This window comes from Citrus sinensis, chromosome 5 (assembly GCF_022201045.2).
Source record: "Citrus sinensis cultivar Valencia sweet orange chromosome 5, DVS_A1.0, whole genome shotgun sequence".
In the NCBI taxonomy this organism is placed as follows: Eukaryota; Viridiplantae; Streptophyta; class Magnoliopsida; order Sapindales; family Rutaceae; genus Citrus; species Citrus sinensis.
This window is the reverse complement of record NC_068560.1, coordinates 26,837,058-26,860,933: the sequence shown is the minus strand read 5'-3', so window position 1 is coordinate 26,860,933 and position 23,876 is coordinate 26,837,058. Positions and strand designations below refer to the sequence as shown.

Here is a 23,876-nt window from a genome sequence, read left to right as displayed (position 1 = left end):
AGTAAGACTCAACTGATAAAAAATCAAATAAATGGTTGCATATATACCTTTTCGATCAAGAACAGAGGCTGTTGTGCTGGGATAGGAAGTTGATTCTCATCAATGTTTCCATGGAAGCTAGATAACTCAGAAGCAAATAACTTTATTTTGTCACAACCAAAGACCATCAACGATTTTAGTGCCGGCCATTCCGAAGTATGCATTCCAGGATATAAACATCTAAGTTCTGGTAGACGACCTAGTCTTAGAAATGTCAGCCGCGGAAAGATAAAACAAGGTGGCACTTGATCTGCTCCTTCGGAAATAATCTCAAGCAAACCCATACAGTTGTATATATTCAGCTGTCGGAGTTGTTCAAAGCTTCTGAGCATAGAAGTCGAAAATATACATTTTAATTTGTGACATTCCCCCACGATCAATTTAGTTAAACTTTGAAAGCAAAGAAACATGGCTGGAAGTTGATTTTGCCAAATCTTTTCGACAGTAATTCCAATCAGCTTCAAATCCTCCAAGTTGGGGAGCACAACCTAAACATTAATTTTTTATTAGATCCAATATAAGCTGAGAAGTATCTTCTTTGATTGTAAATATAAGCCATCAAAACCTTCTTCCTAAGTGACAGCTTCAGTGCGTGTTTGGTATTTGATTATTTGACAATCTAATGTACCAAAGAGTTTGACAAATGTAATTTAAAAGTAATTATTAAAATAATGTGCTCAATATTATTTATGAATTATAAAAAACCTCTTTTATTTTTGAAAAATAATAAAACATGTATTTTATAATAGTAAATTACCAAACATGCATGTGTACCGAATGTAATTTAAATAGTAAAACAAGTATTTTAGTTATTAATTTTTTTGTTTACTTATGTTTAATATTGGATTTTGCACTTAAAATAACTTGCAATGAGAAAATAATAAGAAATATTCCATAAAAACTCGAAAAAAAAGAAGGAGAAGAGGAGAAGAGGACAAAGAAGAAAAAAAAAAGAGGTCAAAGGCCCCAAAAAAGGAAAAACAATACTTACTTTATTTTGAAAAAATAAAAATAATGAGTGCAAAATTAATTTTATTTATGGAAAAATAAAATAAAAATATTGATTTTATCATTATTCATCTAAGTATTGATTAAGATGTTGTAAATAAAAAAGTTTTAAGGTTTAAAACATGAAAATTATATATATATATATATATATATATATATATATATATATTAAATAATGAGTGTGTTATATGGGGTGTTCATAGTAATCATGTAATATTGACTTATAATAAATTGTGCTTAACGTAATTCATATGATAGATATTTTTGTTATAAAATTTTTATTTCAGAGTGTTTAGAGTAATTTTTGAAGTGCAAATAGCTCACCCATTTACAAAACATTGTGTTAAACTTTTTTCAAATATGGTTTTTAGAAATCCGTGCTAAAAATGATTTTTTGAGAATTATTACCATACCAAACATACACTTAATATGCAATTTAATTCACATTATTACTATGTAAAGCGAGCTTGAGTGAGTGTGTGAGATTCTAATTTCCAATTCTCATTTTCTTTTTCCCTTATAATTCATTTTCTATAGTTGTCATCAAACGAGAATGCACGATAGAATAAGTTGAGAAAGAAAAAAGAATGCTTTGGTTTCATTATAACAGCTTACCTTCTCGTTGAAAAGCGGTGTCGAAGTATCAACCTTGTCCTCCTCCAATAAACTGATTTCGGTCGAGCAAGTAGTAGCTGTCAATTCCTCTTGCGACCCTTGTGTATTTGGTCTCTTTACTTCAGAGCAAAAACTTGCAAGCTTCGGAAGATTTAGCAGATGTAAAAATTTTAATGCAGCAAACTCTATCTTCTCCACTGCATTATTGTTGTCGACATCTGGTTCTCCACCAATTGCAAAGACCTCTTCAATCTTATCGCAATCAAAAACTGCAATCCTCTCAAGTGTGGGAAGGCAGCTTATAGAAGACAGCAAGAAGATATTACTCAACTCATCACATTTTCCCACCCTTATGGTTTTAAGTTCACAGAAAGACTCTACTTTGAGTCGATCAATACATACCCTCTCCATGTTAATCAAATTGTAAAGAGTAAGTGACTCCAAAAGAGGAAACACATCACGAGGTACCCCCTCCGTTGAGTCAACAACGCACACAAAGTCAGGATTATTTTGAACATGGAGATGCTTCAACTGTAGAAAGCCCTCAATGTCCATATCTAAAAGAACATTCTTGACACCTTGCAGCTTGTCCAAACACAAGTATTCAACATTCTGGATGCCCTGCATTTTCTTCGAGCAAATAGGCTTTGAGCTAAGCTTCAGCTTTATGGTTCTTACACTCGAAGGATTACTGATCAAAACCCGTCGACTACCGAACCATTCATCCGCACGCACGGGAGGCTTGAATGACTCATCTCCTATTGATATTTTGAACCTTTCTAATTTTTTTGCAAAAAAGCCTTCTGGTAAAATACTATCATTTTTGACATCTATTTCTAGAGTGGTCAGTCGCGGCAATTGCAACAACTCACCAAGGCTGGCAGTACTTCTTCTACCATTAGGTCTTTCAACATCCCATTCGATAAAGCAATTTTTCATGTAGAGTTCTTCTAATCGAGTTAACCTTGATAGGACATTGGGTGCAATAGCTTTTAGCTGGAAACAATTGGATAAATCTAACAACCTTAGCTTAGTCAATTCACCTAGTTCTTCAGGCAACTGCACAATATCTGATTTTAAAAAGCTAAGGATTTCCAGATTCTTCAACCTTCCAATAATAGCTATGTCTCTCAACATGCATTGATCCAAACATAGTGTTTGAAGATTTACTAAGAGATCAATTGAAGATGGCAAGCAACATAATTGCATCCCAGTAAAATCTACAACTCTAAGCTTCCGCATCCCTGCAAAAAAGTTCTCAGGAATATTGATTTGAAGGTAAGAGTCTTTGGGAGATACATATAAAAATTCGAGTTGCAAGCATTCCAATCCTTGAGGAAGCTCCTGAATACGGCAACCTCTTATAGAAATCGCATAGCAATTTTCAAGTGCTTCCTTTTCCGGCAGCTCCAACACATCCTCATTTTTTGCCAAAAATACATGATGGTCCCGGCAAGCAATTGATATGCCAACATCGCGAACGACGTCATGCATTGAAAATTGTTCGTTGCTACCTCCCTCAAGCAACAAACAAGCGTCTTTAAGTTTATAGGCCAATGCATATAATTGGTTTCGTGCATCTTCCATCTTCTTGACTCCTTGGAGTATACCCAAACCCATGGAGTATTTAAACAGGTCTGAAGTAAAAATAGAATTACCCATTAGACTACAAAGCAGAAAAATTTTCTTGAGCTGCTCACCTTTTAAATACTTGAAACTCAGCTCGATTCTTGAATAAGTATCTGCCGGCAGTCCTTCGAAGTTCATCACTGAAGACGTCTGAAGTTCTCGCAAGGCATTCTTCCATTCATGCACAGTCTTGTCTCTCATTGCCCTTGCTGTTGTAGCTAAGGCAATAGGCAAACCTCCACATCCCTTGGCTACATCTGTTGCTGTAGATTTCAGCTGACGATTTTCAACATAATCACCCGCCATCGTCTTAAACAATCTCCAAGCTTCTTCTTCATTTAAGTTGTCAATAAAGAAGTTATGTTTAGAATCCATATCCAACAAAACATTACGATCTCTTGCTGTCAGCAAGAGTTTACAACCTCTATGATCATCACCAAAAGGAATTCCAACAGTCTCCAAATCAAGATGCTTCCATATGTTATCTAGAACCACAAGAATCTTCTTCTCATTCTTCAACTGTTCATACAGTCTACTCGCAGTTCTAGATTCAGTTTCCTCATGCCATGCCAGACCCAAGTCCTCAGCAATATCCCGCTGAATCTTTTTTATGTCTACAGTTTCGGAAACCTCTGAAAAGGCTATTTGATCAAAGAGCTTGTCTGCCAAGGCTTGCCTAACGATCTCCTTCGCTAGAGTCGTCTTTCCAACGCCGCCCATGCCGTACACTCCAACGATGCTGACATTAACATCAGTCAAAGCGTTTTGTATACACTTCAAAGTAGAAAGCCTTGATCCAAAGGCCTCGTAACCTTTGTGGGACTTGAGCCATATCTTGTCCGGATAGGTAAGGTAGGAAATTCTATCAAGTCGACCGGCTTCTTCTCGGCACTCAACAAGGGCCTTCACCTGTGTCTCTGCTTTCTTGCTAAGCTGATAGCGAGCCTTCAAATTAGGACACAGCCCCTTGAGACATCGCTTATTTGCAGTCTCTTCATCTTCCATGAATTTGGCATTCACCTCATCAATGATCTTGTTGGCGCTAACCAGCCACTTCTCGACTTTCTCTTCACTCTTTTCTCCTTTTTTATCGGCCCCAAAAACTCTGCGCTCAATGCTCCTAATTTCAACCTTCAGGCTCTCGGTTTCTGCCTCGAGTTTCTGAATGTTTTCATTGTAGTTACGCAAGTAATCAAGTTGGCGTTGTGTCGGAGGAGCCAAGCATTTCACAACTTCTAAAACAACAGTAACAATGCTTTCCACCATCTTCAATCTCTTTTTTTTTTTTTCGTATTTTTCACATAGAAATAGAATAGAGTCAACGACAGGTCAGTTGATAATCAAACAGATAATGGCGAAATTATGTTTGTACAAAACAAGGACAAAATCAGTGTGGCAGACGAGAATCAAAATGCTTTTGAGATCAGAAAATTGAAACAAGAAAAAGGTTTCTTCATCCAAGGAAATGCAAAGAGCTGATGGCAAAAGGAAACAAAGCTATATAGGAAAAGAACTAGCACTAGAAGCGACCACAATCAACAGAAGCAAAGCATGTTTGAGATCAAAAGATGAAAATCCGGAAAAGGTTTTTTGGTCAAGAATTGAATGCAAATCATGGATGACAAAGTTACAGACGTTCAAGCAAGGAGGAGGATCTGAAGAATACAGAGATCAGAGAGAGAAAATGTTTGCTGGCGAAAAAATTTTTAAGACTCTTTCTATCAAGAAATATTCCTACTGCACCCCCAAGACTTTTTTTGGTATATTGTATGACCTGCTAAATTGCATCCTTTATAATTTTTTGAACTATATATTTTATTTTTTACATTTTATTCATCTGAATAGGATGTTGTATGAAAATTTTAGTGGAATATATTAATTGAGTTTTAATTTGATTGGACAGGAATTGGACGGTGTTCAATTATTGGATTTCTGTTCAATAATTTGTATATATTCAACAATTTCTATGCAGCAACCCCACAACCCTCTTTATTAATTTGTATGTAGTCACAATAGATTGACTTGGGGGTGAATCATAAAACAAAAAAAAAAGTTTTATTTTAAAACAAAAAAAGGCTTTTCTTTTATGGTAAATGCTAAGTTACAATTATTGTAACTTAGAGGCTCCCTTCTTTTATTAGAAAGAGTTGTTCCCACTTGTCAATGATGTTGACGTGTCCAGCTTGACGCGACCCACGTCTAAGAAGCTTCCTGAACCTGCACCCCTTTTTTCTAATGCAAATGGATGAAAAAACAAGTAATTAATTAAGAAGATATAGTTGGATATTAATTTATTTCCTACCAATTATTATTGACATAGTGGCATCAATTGATATAGACCCAAAAAAAAAAAAAAGAAGTTATGGCCAAATGGAGCAGCCACCAGCCAAAAACCTTTTCCCGGCCAAAAAATAGGTCAGCCAACATCTAATTATTCCAAAGAGATGATCAGATTGTGCTCATTGCAAACATTTGATGGTTTAATGACTACTTGTTGAAGAAGGCCTTATATGGTCTTAAATAAGCTCCTAGGGCTTGGTACAGCAGGATTGATGAACACCTTCAAAGTCTTAGATTTATTAAAAGTCCAAGTGAAGCTACATTATATGTAAATGAACAAATACTAACTCAATTATAGTTTCTATTTATGTTGATGATCTCCTTGTTACAGGAAGTAATGAGAAACTAGTAAAGGGGCTTAATGTGGAAATTCTCAAAGTATTTGAGATGATAGACCTTGGCTTGATGTCCTGTTTTTTGGGAATGAAGGTGAAGCAAGATTAAGATGGAGTCTTCATAAGCCAAAAGAAGTATGCAAGGGAAATACTAAAAAAACTTCACATGGAGGATTGCAAAAGTACCAGCACACCAATGAATTAGAAAGAGAAATTTAGCAAAGATGATGGAGCAGAAAAAGTTGATGAAAGCAAATATAGAAGCCTAATTGGTTGCTTGATGTATCTTACAGCCACCAGACTAGACATTATGTTTGCAGTAAGCTTACTCTCGAGATTCATGCATTGCGCCAGTGAAGTGCATTTTCAAGCTAATAAAAGGATTGTAAGTTATATTAAGGGCACAACAAATTATGGCATTAAATATTCTTATTGTTAGAATTTTAAGCTTCATAATTTTTCTAATAGTGATTGAGTAGGCTCTATTGATGACATGAAAAGTACAAAAGGTTTTTGTTTTTGTTTAGGGAATGAAATAGGGTGACCAAGATAAAGATGTTTGCTCATACATTATCGTGCTCTCCTTAAAGTAAAAGTGAGCAAATGGTTGAGCAGATCACCTCGACTAGGATGTTGTTTGGTAACCTCAAGCACATCACCTCAACCAGGATGTTATTGGTTACCTCGAGCAGATCATCTCGACCAAGATGTTATTGGTCACCTCGACCAGAATAATATGTGGTGACCTCAAGCACATCACCTCGACCAGAATGTTATTGGTCACCTCGACCAGAATAATATGTGGTGACCTCAAGCACATCACCTCGACCAGGAGATTACCAGGAAGCACGACTCAGTCAAAATATTTTCTCCGAAATATTAGGGACCATATTCTTAGTGGGCTGAAAATTAGTAGTTTTCTTGAGAATTCTAGGGGAGAGGATAAAAACCGCTATAATTTCCTATAAAAACCCTGGGAAGAAGGAGGAAAGGGGGGGTCTATTCTTTTCTCTCTCTCTCTCTCTCTAGGTGACTGAACCCATTGGATCTTTTTCTTTCTCTACCACTGGGAAATTTCTCTTTCGCTTATAATTTCTTTAAGATTAATTATTCTCAATTATTTTCCTTTAAATTTACTTAAAAGCTTTTGGTTTAAAGCAATCATAATTAAGCCACATGAACTATGGTATTGGTTTTTCCAAATAAGACCCAAATCGCTGACTTGAGCGTCGGAGGGTTCTCGCCGGAAAAATTTATGGGGCCTCCTGATTGTTGGCTGTGCTCACAGGCTCACAGATAATCACAGGTTATCTGCTCATGGATTGTCTGCTCATGGATTGTATGCTCATGGATCGTCTGCTCATGGATCGTCTCCTCATGAGTTGTCTGCTCATAGAACATATGCTCATAGAAAATTTACTCATGGTGCTAACTAATCAGCGGCTTCACACCAAACAAATTTAATGTTGATGCAAGGATCTGAGATTTAACCAACTCATCTGGATTTCGGCATCAACATTTGGCGTCGTCTGTGGGGACCGGTACGATAAGCCAATTTTTTGTCTCTATCAATTTTCATCTAGTCGAAGCAAATCAGAATGTTACAGTGCGTAAATGGATGAGCTTGCTTAAATAAGGAAACAAAAACCTTAAATGAGAGCATATTGAAGGCACACGTTTGCAAAAATCAGAACAGGTCAGAAGTTAAATTTTTATTTACAAGTAATTTTTTCATGAAAATTTAATTATTTCTCTAAATCCTGGTATGTGAGATGAGGATACCTTATATTCATTAAATTGATTGTGCTCATATTAGGGCTGACGATATAACTTAGTTAACTTGATTTCTTGAGAGTTACTCAATATGAGAATGATTTAAGAAAAGAGAGCTAGGCTAGCGTTGAGAAGCCAATCAAAGTTTACTAATAAGGCATGCAAAGGCTCCAAAGTCTCAAAGCCTGTTTTATGGCGAGACAGGAAGCCAAGCATGCCAGGATCCGCTCGACCAAGTGAAGGCGACCAGACCACCAAAGTTCCAAAAAATTTCTAAGGCGTACAAAGGCTCCAAAGTCTCAAAGCATGTTTTATGGCGAGACAGGAAGCCAAGCATGTCAAGATCTGCTCGACCAAGCAAAGGCGAGCAGACCACCAAAGTTCCAAAAAGTTTCTAACGCGTGCAAAGGCTTCAAAGTCTCAAAGTCTGTTTTATGGCGAGACAGGAAGCCAAGCATGCCAGGATCTGCTTGACCAAGCAAAGGTGAGCAGACCACCAAAGTTCCAAAAAGTTTCTAAGGCACGCAAAGGCTCCAATGTCTTAGAGCCTATTTTATGGCGAGACAGTAAGCCAAGCATGCCAGGATTTGCTCGACCAAGCGAAGGCGAGCAGACCACTAAAGTTTCCAGTCTTGATTCGTTTCACTCTCAATAGTAGAAATTGGGGGATTGGTTTTTAGGGAATGAAATAGGGTGACCAAGATAAAGGTGTTTGCTCATACATTATCGTGCTCTCCTCAAAGTAAAAGTGAGCAAATGGTTGAGCAGATTACCTCGACTAGGATGTTGTTTGATGACCTCAAGCACATCACCTCAAACAGGATGTTATTGCTTACCTCGAGTAGATCATCTCGACCAGGATGTAATTGGTCACCTAGACCAGAATAATATATGGCGACCTCGAGCACATCATCTCGACCAGGAGGTTACCAGGAAGCACGACTCAGTCAAAATATTAGGAACCATATTCTTAGTAGGCTGAAAATTAGTAGTTTTCTTGAGAATTCTAGGGGAGAGGATAAAAACCGCTATAATTTCCTATAAAAATCCTGGGAAGAATGAGGAAATGGGGGTCTATTCTTTTCTCTTTCTCTCTCTCTCTCTGGGTGACTGATCCCATTAGATCTTTTCTCTCTCTACCACTGGGAAATTTCTCTTTCGCTTATGATTTCTTTAAGATTAATTATTCTCAATTATTTTCCTTTAAATTTACTTAAAAGCTTTTGGTTTAAAGCAATCATAATTAAGCCACATGAACTATGGTATTGGTTTTTTCAAGTAAGACCCAAATCGCTAACTTGAGCGTCGGAGGGTTCTCACCGGAAAAACTTCCGGTGCCTCCTAACTGTTGGCTGTGCTCACAGGCTCACAGGTTATCTGCTCATGGATTGTCTGCTCATGGATCATCTACTCATGGATTGTATGCACATGGATTGTCTGCTCATGAGTTGTCTGCTCATGGAACATCTACTCATAGAAAATCTGCTCATGGTGCTAACTAATCAGTGGCTTCCCACCAAACAAATTTAATGTTGATGCAGGGATCTGAGATTTAACCAACTCATCTGGATTTCGGCATCAACAGTTTCAATTTTAGATTAGGAATTTTTACATGATCTTCAAAGAAGCAAGATGTGATAGCTCAAAGTACAGCTGAGGCAGAATATGTAGCATCCAATGCTATAGTAAATCAAGGAATTTGGATCAAGAAAATACTTGCAGATTTACATATGTAACAAAATGAGCTGACGCATATTCATATAGATAACCAAGCTGCAATTGTAATCTCAAATGATCATGTTTTTCATGGCAAGACTAATCATTTCAAGATCAAGTTGTATCACTTGAGAGAAGTACAAAAGGGTGGCGAAATTAAACTGCTTTATTGCAAGACTGAGGAATAAGTTGCAGATATCTTAACCAAGGCTCTACATAAAGCTAGATTTGAAATGTTAATAAACAAATTAGGCCTCTGCAACTACTAAGACAAGGAGGAGTGTTGGAAACGTGTCTTAATTGCTTCAATAATCGATTTGCTAAATAATTGGTCAATAGACCAAGTCCTTAGGATATTTGGTTAGATATGGCTTGATATTACGAAGATATTTTATTTTTCTGTTATGTTTTTCAACTCTATATAAAAGAGTATTGTAATGAATAACAATATAATTCAAATAAAATCTTTCTTAATTTCTTTACTTTCAAATATTTTTCTTTTTATTATTATAAATTTTCTGCCTTGTTCCTTGCGATACATTAACTACTTTAAACAATCTCCAAGCTTCTTCTTCATTCAAAACGCCACTTAAGAAGTCATCCTTTGAGCCCATACTTAAAGAGTAGTAAACTACGATCTCTCACAGTCAACAATAATTTACATCCTTGTGATCATCTCTGAAAGGAATTCCAACAGTGTCCAAATAAACATGTTTCCACACATTATCCAACACTATAAGGATCTTCTTCTCATCCTTCAATCATTCATAAAGCCTATTTGCTCTTCTAGATTCAGCTTGTTCATGCAAGACCAAACCTAGTTCTCTGCAATTTACCCTTGAATCTTTTTTATGTTAGGAGTCTGTGAAACTTCAGAAAATATCACATGATCAAAGAGATTGTCTTGTCTCGCTAGCCGAGCAACCTCTTTCACTAATGTTGTCTTCCCAATGCCACACATCCCGTACACCCAGATGATGCTGAATTAGGATCAATCAATACTTTTTGTATGGCCTTTATAGTAGGAAGCCTTGATTTGAAGGCCTCATATCGTTGGTGAGACTTAAGCCATATCTCCTATGGAATTGTACAGTAGGAAATTCTATCGTATCTCCTAGCTTCTTCTTGAAGTTCAACAATGGCCTTCTCCATTGTAACTGCTTTATAGCTAAGTTGATAGCAGGTCTTCAAATTAGGACACAAGCCCTTGAAACAGCGCCTATTTGTTGCCTTTCATCTGAAAAGAATTTCGCTGCCTCATTGATGTTCTTGTTCGTACTAACCTGCCATTTCTTACCCTTCTCGTCAATCTTTTCTCATTTTCTTTCAGCCTCAGAAACTCTGCGCTAAACGCTCCTACTTTCATCCTTGAGCTTCTCGATTTCTGCCTTGAGATAACCAAGTCTGCGTTCTGTTCGAGAAGCCAAGCATTTTACAACTTCTAAAACAAGATTAACAATGATTTCCACCATCTTTAATCTTTTTTTTTTCTTTTTCAAAGTTCTTGTTAATTTAAAACCAGCAAATGACTGATCTTTAACCTCCTAGACTCAATCTTGAAGCAATTAATCCTCAAATCCCTAATCAAACGAAACTAGAGATTGTAATCCAGTCCAAAAACAATCAGACTCAACAAAGAATTTACTAATCACAGAAGCGTAAGCAAATTGGAAATGTAAAACACACAAAAGGAAATTAAGTTGTTCAGCTTTCTAAGCCTACATCCACTGTGAAACAATGAAGCAAGATTTCACTAACTCTTTAAAAGCTCAGGATACAACCAGAGAATTATTTCATGAACCCCTTCTTTATACCCCCTTGAACATCAAGAGAAAAATCACAGAAGAAAACCCTCAAGCAAGCTTTATAATTCTGAGTTTGTTAAGAGCCCAGAATTTTTCCACTCAAGCTAACAGACTGAACCAATTAAACAGCTAATCTCCACGTGTCCATGTATATATGCTTTAGCTGTCAAAACGACGGTAGCTAGGTGCCGTTTAGGCTAATGGTTTAAGTGTTGCACCTGATTAGTCACATGCCTCAGTGGCCGAAATGGATGACAATTAGAACTATGTCGTTCATGCATATTTGACATATTCAGCGACATGTCAGCATTTCTATGCACACAAAATTGACACGTCCGACTGTTATCCTTGAGCAGATTTTAGGTTCACATCCAACAGTTCTCAATTGTAAATAAATACGGAGCGAACCAGAAGAGAGATTTAAAAAAAAAAAAAAAAAAAGAACAACAAAAAAAGGGACAGCTTCGATAGAAAAAGGAAACTGGTGCGGAAGCAACGAAGTGAAAGAAAGGCAAAACATGAGTTTGCTCCCCAGTTCGAGTTGCAGAGAAGTTGCCTTTGTTGGGAGAACCTATGCCTCTCTGTTCGAGCGGGGACTTCTAGTCTGGGTTGTAGTACGGGCTTAAAGGTGCCTCCCACAGTTGGGGCCCTCCCCAGGATACCTCGTGGTCAAAACCAAAAAAAAAGAAAGGCAAAACAAAGTAAAAACAGCTATAGACATACAAGAACGATAGGACAGGCTACAAAAACAAACAACAAGAAGCAACGGGAAAGACTTTTTCAAATGAGAAGATGGAAACAAGGAAGGGTTTCTAGTCGAGGCACAAATGCAAAGAGCTGATAGAAGAAGGACGGCTAGCTTTAGATAATGCAGGAGGAGGGAACTAATCAAAATAACATAAGTATTGACTAGAATAATGGTGAAAATAAGCTAATGAATGCAAAGAGTAGATGGTAAAAAAAAGAGGAATTTTAAAATACATCACAGCTAATACATTAATTAATTAATGTATATATGACATGTGTAATCAAATTTAATTCAATCATCATTTGTATGGTGGTTTTTCAAAATAAAGACACACATATCATAATATTATTTGTTTGTTGTAGTGGTGATATAATACCTCTGATATATTTTAAAATTTCTCAAGAGAGAATTTGATTAATACTAAACAGCGTTGAAAAATTACTGAGAGCACAAATCATTTTAGAGTACATCAAATGTACTACATATAATTAATGTATGTATGATATGTGTGCATTTATTTTCAAAAAATATCGTGCAATAAGTAGTTATATTTAATTGACGTATATATATCATTAGTAGTTTTCTAGTCCGAGGAAAAGTTAGGGTTAAAACTGTGAGGTTTTAAAAATTTAAAACTTAAAGTACTTAAACCGGACGGTTTATGTGTTTCCCGCACTTTAAAATTCCAAATTAAAATATTTTTATACATATCATATATGCATAGATGGGTGTAGTACCTCTAATATACTCGAAAATCTCTCCTTTCACTAATGTGACAAAATTTGCTTTAATGCTTTTAATAGAGCAAACCATTAATTCGACTTATTTTCAAGCATCCTGTTAACTAACTGCTTAAGACCTTATGTGCAAAAATTAAATATGAGATATATTATTTGCACAAAAAAAGAAAAGAAAAGAATCATTTTAATAAAAGACAAACTTAATCACTTTATTAATATTATCTTCTTTTTTTTGCAATTTTATTAATATTATCTCGAAGCACAAATGCAAAGAGCTTATAGAAGAAGGACGGCTAGTTTTAGATAATGCAGGAGGAGGGAACTAATCAAAATAACATAAGTATTGACTAGAAGAATGGTGAAAATAAGATAATGAATGCGAAGAGTAGATGGCAAGAGAGAGGAGGAATTTTAAAATACATCACAGCTAATAAATTAATTAATTAATGTATTTATGACATGTGTAATCGAATTTAATCCAATCATCATTTGTATGGTAGTTTTTCAAAATAAAGACGCATATATCATAACATTATTTGTTTGTTGTAGTGGTGACATAATACATCTGATGTATTCTAAAATTTCTCAAGAGAGAATTTGATTAATACTAAACAGCGTCGAAAATTTACTGAGAGCACAAATCATTTTAGAGTACATCAAACGTATGTATGATATGTGTGCATTTATTTTCAAAAAATATCGTGTAATAAGTAGTTATATTTAATTGATGTATATATATCATTAGTAGTTTTCTAGTCCGAGATCTTAAAGTGTATGAAAGGTCTGAGAAAGCTTTAAAACCGTAAGGTTTTAAAGGCTTAAAGCTTAAAGCGCTTAAACCATATGGTTTATGCGTTTCTCAGACTTTTCCGCATTTTAAAATTTCAAATTGAAACATTTCTATATATATCATATATGCATTGAGGGGTATTGTACCTCTAATATACTCTAAAATCTCTCCTTTCAGTGCTTTCACTGATGTGACAAAATTTGCTTTAATACTTTTAATAGAGCAAAGCATTAATTCACCTTATTTTCAAGCCTCCTGTTAACTGGCTGCTTAAGACCTTATGTGCAAAAATTAAATATGAGATATATTATTTGCACACAAAAGAAAAGAAAGAAACATTTTAATAAAAGACAAACTTAATAACTTTATTAATATTATCTTTTTGTTTTATTTATTTTTTCAATTTTATGGAAAATAACATATATTATTTGCACACAAAAGAAAAGAAAGAAACATTTTAATAAAAGACAAACTTAATCACTTTATTAATATTATCTTTTTGTTTTTTTTTACAATTTTATGAAAATAACATTTTTTCCATTAAATATTCCCAAAGATTCTAGCAAATTGTTGTTAAAACGATTGTTGTAATAAGACGTAACTTATTATAATCAACAAATAGTACTCTTGTTCTAAATTATGGATTACAGATTAAACAAGTGGAAAGGCCAGAGGATGACGAAGCACGATTAATGAATTTATGAATTTAAAAAATTGGAAGTAAAGAATTTCGTGTTTTTCATTTGGTAAGAAATTCAGAAGAGAACATTTCTAGTTTAACAAATCAGCGTACCAGGTACCAACGAACCACCAGCAGACCTTTTCGAATATGCATTCCAGTATTTCAGAGAGAAATGAAAATAAAAGATAGAGCTTTCAGTAATAGATACTGATTTTAATCTTGATTATTTCATGACCTTATGTAACAATAAAGCCAGCTAGTGAAGAATATTGTTGTAAATTCAAAACGGAGTGTTTGAGGCTTCCTTCATTATCTACTAATTGCTGCACTATTCGTTTCATTATCCTTTGCCTTTTTCTGACCGATATCATTTTATTCTTTCTCATTTTTTTACTTTTCCCCAAGGATTGCTGGATTTCGGTTCCATCCCCTTTACTGAGGCTCAAACTGAGTACTTTGGCTCTAAGAAGCGATACTTTTACCACTTGATGAGCCAAGACTTCAACTCATTTCACAATAATTTATGTAAATGGGATTTATCCGAATTGAGCGTAACGCTTCTAGGAACACCCAAGATCCTTTTTTGTTATATTGTATTCACCACTATATTTCATTCTTAATAATTTTATTTTTAATTATTTTATTTCGTTGTGTACATTTTACTCATCTGAATAGGCCATTCTAAAAAAAATATATTAGAATATATTAATTGAGTTTTAATTTGTTTGGAAATGAATTGAATGGTTTTCATATATTGAATTTTCTATTCAACAACACTAGCCACCGGCCGAAATCAAACAATCCAACTAAAATAAATAAAACGTTGAAAGCAGCAAGCCAACAACTCTTTTTATATGTATTCACAGTCAGATGTAATTAAGAAAGACTTGAGCAATTAGAGAATCTAATCGTATAAAGTTCTTGGGGGTTATGAATGAGAAATTAAAAATCTGAGAGTCAACGTGTACCAGTTTTAGAGCCCGAATTACATAAGGAGTGAAAGAGTAAAACAATTGGAGATTAGGTGATAATGATGAAATATTTGTATTTGTCTTCATAATTTATATGTTTGAAATCAGAATCAATAACTATAAACTACATGCCGTTCAACCAAAGAGACAAAACATAGAAAAGAATTGATAACAATCTAACAACTTGCAAATAATATAAAGAAAGACTTGCAGACCTAGGGCTAACGCTCTAAGTCTTTATTATTATTATTATTATTATCTCTAAATAATTAAAAGTTAAAATATTTAATCAAAGTAACAATAGAGCTACAGATTTTTATATATATTTATTTTTATAAATTAATGCGGCATAAATCCGTTAATTAGATCACTCAAGTGATTACTATTAAGTGGTAGCATAGAATGTGACATTTTCGATTATCAGAAAGTGACCCACATGCATTTTTTTAATTGCCTTAGAGGGGGAGAAAATTTAATAGTTTCAAAATATAGTTTCAAAAATGCAAAGCCGGTTAACATTTACAACTCCTGCACTCCATACTTGCCCGGTGGGCTGTTGCGGCTGGCTTCGCTGCCTCCCTGTAAATGACGCTGACGTGTCATACTTGGACAGGTTTCTACAGCTTTAAGTCAAGGAAAGGCTTTTAAAAATGCTACGTGTACTTGATTATATGGTAGTCTCCACAACAGGGAACAAGTCAAATTCATGCAATATATATTGGAGCTAATTAAGCAGGTTCATTTAGAGAAACAAGGCAGGTGAGGTGATTGAAGCAATAACTTTCAATTGTTTTGAACTGCTATTACAATCTTCCGTGTTAAAACAAGCCATTTGGTAGGTTTTAGTTAGAATCAACTTGTACAATTCTTGCCCAACAAAGTACCTCTAATATTCTTAACAGGGAACACAAAACATAAACGTTGAAGTCATTCCAGCAATGTCACTGGTTTATCATCCTTCTCATGGTGAGTGATTTCAACATGAATGGATATCATCATCTTCACCATACTCCTCATCTTCATCCTCATCATTATGCGATAACGTCATGGGACGTTCAGCCTGATTAATTTACCATTACACCAATAAGGTAAGCATAGAGTTTTAAATATCAATTCATAATACTTAAAATTCCTTAAGAATTGCTTTTTCTTAGCAAGCAGAGCAAAATAAACCAGAGAGCTTTTGTATTCGAAAATAAAGCTTGAATTGATTTCAATGTTTACAGGCCAACGTCTATATATACATAAGAAAACAAAATGACAGCTAGCTAAAAGATAACAAATTCAGATAAAACAAAAATAATCACTAAATCATTGGCCAATAATATAGTGCTTCTAGAATCTTCATCCATTCATCCCATGTGCGGATATTCCTCTGTGTAACTGTTTTGCCACCTCATTGAATTCATCTCATTTCTTTCATCAGCTAACTGTAAATGTGTGTAGCTCATGTGGCATGCCACTGTGTCATTAAAGTCAGTGGTTGACTGGCTAAGATCATGGCTACCATGGCTGCTATTTTCAACACCCTCTCTCAAACACAAGGTTTTGTCAAACACCTTGAGTTTGCTTCTGAAGCAGCTAAATTTGTAATAAGGTAACGGCTTAGTTAGAACATCAGCTATTTGATCTCTGCCTGCAACAAAGCTAATTTCCATTTCACCTTTAGCTACCTTATCCCTGATAAAATGTAGGTCTATCTCAAAGTGCTTAGTTTTTGAATGAAAAACTGGGTTGGTGGCTATTGCAGCTGCACTTGTGCTATCACTCAAGATTGTTGGTGTTCTTTGCATCTCTAATTTCAGCTCACTTAGTAAGGAGCTGATCCATGTGATTTCCGTAGCACAAAGGGCCATTGCTCTGTATTCTGATTCAGCCGTAGATCTAGCAACCAAGCCTTGCTTTCTTGAACTCCAAGCAATGAGATTTCCACCCAGAAATACACAATAGGCATTGATAGACCTCCTGTCATCCAAATCGTTTGCCCAGTCTGCATCTGTGTAAGCCACTAGATCAAAGTACTTTGACTTCTTGAATTTCAGACACATGTTCATGGTGTTTTTGAGATACCTCAATACTCTTTTGCATGCTATCCAGTGAGGTTGCCTAGGATCAGACATGTATTGGCTGAGCTTGTTCACTGAGTAAGCAAGCTCAGGCCTTGTGATGTTGCATACTGCAGGCTGCCTATAACACTTCGATACAGTGTGGGATCATGAAACTTTTCTCCTTCATTCTTTTTCAGCTTTTCTGTGGTACTGAAAGGTGATTCAATTCCTTTACAGTCACTCATTTCTGTTTTGGCAAGCAAATCTTAAATATACTTGGTTTGAGACAGCAAAATGGCATTTTGTTTTCTGTTTACCTGAATCCCCAGAAAAAAAAGTTTAGCTCTCCCAGATCCTTTAAGGCAAAGGTCCTATTTAAGTTGCTAACCAGCTCTTCAATACTTCCATTGTTATCACCAGTAATAATAATGTCGTCAACATAAATAAGTAATATAACTATCTCAGATTTAGTTCTTCTGTAGAATAATGAGGTATCACACTTAGAGTTTTCAAATCCCCAAGAGTTCAAGGCACCTTTTAGTTTGTCAAACCATGCCCTGGGGGCTTGTCTCAAACCATACAATGCTTTCTTTAATCTGCATATGTGATTGGGCTTGCTTTTGTTCATAAAACCTTCAGGCTGTGGCATGTAAACCATCTTTGTCAGCTCACCATTCAAAAAAGCATTGTTTATATCTACCTGCCTCAGCAACCAGTCATTGTTTACTGCCAAAGTAAGGATGATTCTGATTGTTGCAGCCTTAACAACTGGGCTGAAGGTCTCTGTGAAATCGATGCCTGGAATTTGCAAGAACCCCTTCACCACTAATCTGGCCTTATATTTATTTATGGTTCCATCTGGATTCTCTTTGACTCTGTACACCCATTTATTTCCAATCAGCTTGTAGCTTGAGTCATTTGGTACCAAGGTCCATGTTTCATTTTTTATCAAGGCATTGTACTCATCTTCCATTTCCCTTTTCCAACTTGGTTCTTTTAAAGCTTCTGAGGTGTTTGAGGGTAATGCTGTGTGTGGTTGAGTAGTGATTTAGTACAGCTTTGGTTTAAAGATCCCTACCTTAGATCTTGTTACCATAGGATGTGATGGTACAACTTCTTTTGTGTTGGGTGCTGTTATAGGGGATGAAGGTTGGTCATTTGCTTGAGGCTGGTGATTTGAGTAAGGTAAGGATAACTGATTATTTGATATCATGTTAGTGCTCAAATTCTCTTGTGTCTTACCTTGGTCAAGGTTCTGGGATTGTTCTGTATCTTTAGGAGCTTCAAGAGAGTGGCTTTGATCAGCTGCTGACTAAGTGTTTTGAGGAGTATCAAGGAAGAATGACACAACCTGAAATTTTTCTAAAAGATTAAAGAAATCATTCTGACTTGTGGACTCTTGCCTGCTGAACTTGGGGCCATTAGAAAAAGGGAATGAGCTTTCATTAGAAAAAGGGAATGAGCTTTCATTGAACCTGACACTTGCAGAGACATATATTCTACCTGAGTGATGCATGCAAACATATCCTTTGTGAGTTATGCTTATTCTTAGCAGTGTGCATTTGGCAGTATGGAAATCAAACTTGTGCTTGTTATATGGTCTCAAAAATGGATAGCATTTACATCCAAACACTTTGATTTGTGAGTAATTTGGTTTGTGATGGTAAATCATTTCAAAGGGGGTTTTATTCCCAATAACAAGTGAGGCTAATCTGTTGATAATGTAGATGGCGTAATTGAAGGCTTCTTGCCATAATTTTAATGGCATTTTAGCTTGTGCTAGCAATGTAAGTCCAGTTTCTACCACATGTCTGTGCTTTCTCTCAACCTTCCCATTTTGTTCATGTAAATAAGGACATGATTGTCTCAATATAATGCCCTCTTTGTCAAGAAATGGTTTGAATGGTTTAAACTCTCCTCCCATGTCTGTCTGTAGTGCTTTAATTTTCATATTCAATTGGTTTTCAATTTGGCTTTTGAAGGTGATGAATGTGTTAAGAGCTTGGGATTTTGTTATCAAAGGAAACAGCCAGGTGTATCTTGTCATGTCATCCACAAAAGATATGTAATATTTGTGTCCATGACTTGAGGGAATTGGTGCTACTCTCCATAAATCAGCATGAATCAGCTCTAAGGCTTTGCTGGTTTTAGTTTCTGTGCTTTTGAAATTTTGCTTAGATAGTTTTCCATACTGACATGCACAACAAAATGAAGGAACAGAATTCTTGTTTAATTTGAACTGATTGCAAGACAACAAAGTGCTTTTCAGAGCAAACTCATTTGGATGCCCTAGTCTGAGATGCCAGAGATCAATATCTTTCAAAACATCATTGATTGATTTATCAGTTTCAGAAGACTCAACACAAACATTAACTAACTTGACACTACTAGGATTAAATGACAACATAGACACTGGATTGCTGATGCAACTTATTGACTTAGGCATAAAAGATGAAGACAAAACAGCAGCATAAGGAGTTTTGTTCCCACTCAGGTGAGTAGGCAAGCACAGCAACTCATAAAGCCCTTCTCTAGCCACTCCTTTCACTAGAATTTTCCCTTGTCTCTTGTCCTTGATAAAACACACAGATTTTTGAAATTCAATGTCAATATCATTGTCATGCAATAATCTGGAAATGCTAATGAGATTTTTAGTGATGTTTGGCACAAATAATATGTCATTCAAGGCAATGTGTTTATGTGGATTTGAAGTGGAAAGCATAGAATTACCAACATGAGAGATCATGAGTTTTTCACCATTTCCAACAGTTAATTTTTCATTACCTTGATACTCAGAGTTGATGTTTATGTTACCAAGAGCATTTGTCACATGGTTTGTGGCACCACTGTCCAGGTACCAGGCTCCACTGCTTTGGCCATCAGTTGCAGCCACATATGCACCTCTTGGTTATCTCATTTGGCTTGGTTGTGGCACATAATTCTTTTTGAATTTGTGCCAGCAATCAACAGCTGTGTGTCCCATTTTCCAGCAAATTTGACAAGGTCCCTTTGGATTTGAACCATCCTCATCACTTACAGCTTTACCTTTCCCTTTGTCCTGAGAGTTCTGATTTCCCTGACCAGATCCATTTCCAAGGGTTCTAAAAACTATTCCAGGCTGGTGTTGATTTCCAGCCCTGTTATGGTTGTTCCAATTTCTTCTTCCATTTCTTGCTTGTGCATAGTTTGCCTCTATAGTCCCTGAGCTTAAGTTATGTTCAGTTCTGTTTTCTTGGCTGAAAAGCATGCCATAGACTTCAGAATGTGAGGGACTTTCTTGCATTGAGTTTATGCTGGCTACAACTGAGTCATATTCTGATCCCAAACTAGCAAATACACACATGATAAAGTCATCATCACTCATGTTACTACCTGCAGCCCTAAGAGCATTCAATATGGACTTCATTCTAGAGTAATACTCATGAATAGTTAATGAACCCTTTTTGGTGGTCTGGATTTGTGTTCAGAGGTGTAAGATTCTAGCTCTAGTTCTTGCACCAAACTGATTGGAAAGAGTTGTCCACACCTCAAGGGAGGTGGAACAATCCACCACAGTGCCTAAGACTTCCTCAGTTAGTGAAGATAACAACCAACTTAGAAGAATGTGGTCTTGTTTCTTCCAGACTTGGTATTCTGGGTTGGGTGTGGTAACTATTGTTTGGTCTTGTCCAAGGTTTATGAAGACTCTAGGAGGGCAGATATGATTGCCATCTATGAACCCCTCAAGCTCGTTTGCTCTAATGCTAGAAATCACTTGTGATCTCCAGAGCATGAAATTGTTTTGATTGAGCTTAATGGGGGTTGTGAATACATATGTGCTGCTAGTGATGTGTTGAGTGGGTGAGGGTGTGTTGTGACTTGAACTTCGTTCAGTGTTTTGATTTTCATTTTGATTCAAGTTGCCCATCTGATCATTTTGATTCACATTTGCTTGTGTGCTGCTACTGCTTGCCATAGCTTTAAAGATGGCTCTGATACCAACTTAAAATTCCTTAAGAATTGCTTTTTCTTAGCATGCAGAGCAAAATAAACTAGAGAGCTTTTGTATTCGAAAATAAAGCTTGAATTGATTTCAATGTTTACAGGCCAACGTCTATATATACATAAGAAAACAAAATGACAGCTAGCTAAAAGATAACAAATTCAGATAAAACAAAAACAATCACTAAATCATTGGCCAATAATATAGTGCTTTTAGAATCTTCATCCATTCATCCCATGTGCTGATATTACTCTGTGTAACTGTTTTGCCACCTCATTGAATTCATCTCATTTCTTTCATCAGCTGACTGTAAATGTATGTAGCTCAGGTGGCATGCCACTGTGTCATTAAAGTCAGTGGTTGACTGGCTAAGATCATGGCTGCTATTTTCAACAATAATTACATTAAAAAAGAACATCATTAATATGAAAATTAAATAAAATAAATCTTAAACAAACCGATGGGTCGCCCCCTACATTTTCCTCCTCCTCCTCCGCCTCATTTTCCTCTGACATCGACGTCTCAGACTCGTATTCAACCTCTGTCATGCGACGTTTAGCCTACAGTTTTACACATAACTCTTATCAGTAGCAGACTAAATATGTTCACTAGCTATCAAGTTAGTGAGACAGATTAATGAATCGGTGGCGTACCATTTTTTCATTCAAGTGTTGAAGTGTTGTATTGACGTCACCTGCCCAAAAGTCTTCATCTAGTTTCCAATTTTGAACTGCTCGTAACCTTGGTGTCTTCAAAACTCCCGCAGAGAAAGTATTCAACTTGGGGCAATTCTCCACGATTAAAACTTCCAAGGATGGGAAACTGATGGCGTAATTGCCAGAGCAGAAGCTTGTGATACTTCCCGAACTTTCAAGAAACAACCACTTCAATTTGCTGAAAACAATTTCAATTCTCTAAGTCATTTGCAGCTATTTCTTCCAGCCTATGTCATTCGGATACTCTCAATTCTCTAAGTTGCACGAGTTTTGGCTGTTTGGGGTGTTACTAAGCTTATTAGTTGCCAACAGTCGCATACCTTCAAAACTGTGAGATTTCAGAAAGATGCTGAGGATGGTACAAGACTTATCAAGCTAAGCGCGCACTCTTTTACCTCTAGAAATTCAAGATTTTGAAGAAATGAGTCCAACTTGGAATCTGGATTCCATAAGTGCTCCTTAATAAACCAAAGTTTATTTAGCTTTAAGCTTTTTATCTGTGCGATCCCCTCGGCATGTTCCTCAACCTCTTCACATGAAAATATTTTTTTTGTATTGACAAGTACTCAGTACAAGCTTTTCTAGATTGTGAATATTCTGAAGCAGACCAACTTGGAAAAAATCTGACCCATCAGAAATGAAATGAAGAATTTTAAGCTTGTGAAACTGGGCCTGCCGCCATGTGGTGAAGATATATTTGCTTAATGTCAACTCCTCCAAGTTGGGGAAAACCTGTTGACCAATCAGACAAAGCTAGTTTGGAGTTGAGGTGACAAAAATATAAAGTAAATGAAAAAAAGAAGAGAGAAAAATACGGTCAGGTCACAAACTAACTAACATGACTAAACTTTGAAAAATAAATCGATCATTTCAGCATAGCAAATAAAATCATAATTCGTACCTTTTCGAACCAAAAGAGGGGTTCTTGAGCTGGAAAATCAAGTTGGCCCTCCTGAATATATTCTGAAGTAAACACCTCTACGTCGCTAACTTCTAGTTTTCTCAACTCAGGACATTCCAATGTGTGCATTCCAGAGTAGAAAGTTGTCAGATATGGCAAATCCCGTAGTTTGAGGAATGTTAAACTTGGAAATATAAACTTAGTGGCTGCGTCATTACCCCTTACGTCATTTGCAACAATCTCCTCCACTGATCCACAATCCTTGATAGAAAGCGTTTCAAGCTGCAGAAGGCTCTTGGCAACGGAGGTTGGAAATATACTTTTCAACCTCTGACATTCAAATATTCTCACGAGGACTAGATTTGGGAAGATGAGCTTTCCTCGAGGATCCTTATTCCATATCTTCGTCAATTTTGGTAGACAAAAAACATGCAATTCTCTCAATCGAGATACTGCTCCAGAATGTGTTTCTTCAGAATTTAACTCCTGGAGATTAAATATCTCTTCTAGTGAACCACAAGCACCAACAATTAGTGATTGAAGTTTCAAGAATCTTGCAAACATATTATGAGGGAAAATAGTCCATAGACTTTTGCAGAATATAACTTCCATTAGTTTTAGTTTGCAAAAGGACTCCCCAGTAAATTGGTTGTGCCATATCAGTTATACATTTCCTCTAAGCTAGGTAATACAACCTGTAGCAGTTATACATGTCATTGAATAACTGAGTTACTAACCTCTTATTCTAGTTGAAAGCACTAATGGAAAATCTTTTAGAATAAAGAAATAATTGAATATAAGACCACAAAGATTATGGAGAGTGAAGAATGTGAAAGTCTTTTACCTTCTCGTTGAAGAAAGATTGAATCCCCACTACAGTCATGTCTGTGTTGATATTTTGCAAAATGAATGCCTTCAATTCAGGGCATTTCGCCATCCGCAGCTGTTTCAAGGATGGAAGTTCAATACAATTTCCAGAACAAAATCTTGTGAGCTTTGCAAGATCTTTCATCTTTAGGAAGTTTAATTGAGGGAACA

General features: G+C 36.0%; 2 protein-coding genes across 6 annotated transcripts in view; both read right to left on the bottom strand.

Moving 5' to 3' along the window:
• LOC102622337 (probable disease resistance protein At4g27220) overlaps positions 1-23,876 on the bottom strand; it is a 93,880-nt gene that overhangs the window by 1,999 nt on the left and 68,005 nt on the right. For 2 of the 5 annotated variants that reach the window (XM_052442835.1, XM_052442832.1), the window contains exon 2: positions 48-527. The exons of 2 other annotated variants lie outside the window; for them this stretch is intronic. In XM_052442835.1, the coding sequence (XP_052298795.1) occupies positions 48-527 (480 nt within the window). Of the gene's footprint in view, positions 1-47; positions 528-1,662; positions 2,438-23,876 lie in introns of all 5 variants that reach the window. One more of the 5 variants, XM_052442834.1, reaches the window with a different exon arrangement.
• Positions 21,322-23,487, bottom strand: LOC127902779 (uncharacterized). The gene is made up of 3 exons (XM_052442839.1): positions 22,839-23,487; positions 21,875-22,669; positions 21,322-21,781 (listed from the first exon to the last, which is right to left on the bottom strand). The coding sequence occupies exons 1-2, from the start codon at positions 23,448-23,450 to the stop codon at positions 22,469-22,471; spliced, it is 813 nt and encodes a 270-aa protein (XP_052298799.1). The 5' UTR covers positions 23,451-23,487; the 3' UTR covers positions 21,322-21,781; positions 21,875-22,468.

Coding starts and splice junctions, on each gene's coding strand:
- LOC127902779 (XM_052442839.1), bottom strand. CDS start 23,450: ATGGAAGTTATATTCTGCAAAAGTCTATGGACTATTTTCCCTCATAAT. Junction 22,670..22,838: donor CCCTCTTTTGGTTCGAAAAG/GTACGAATTATG, acceptor ATTGGTCAACAG/GTTTTCCCCAACTTGGAGGA.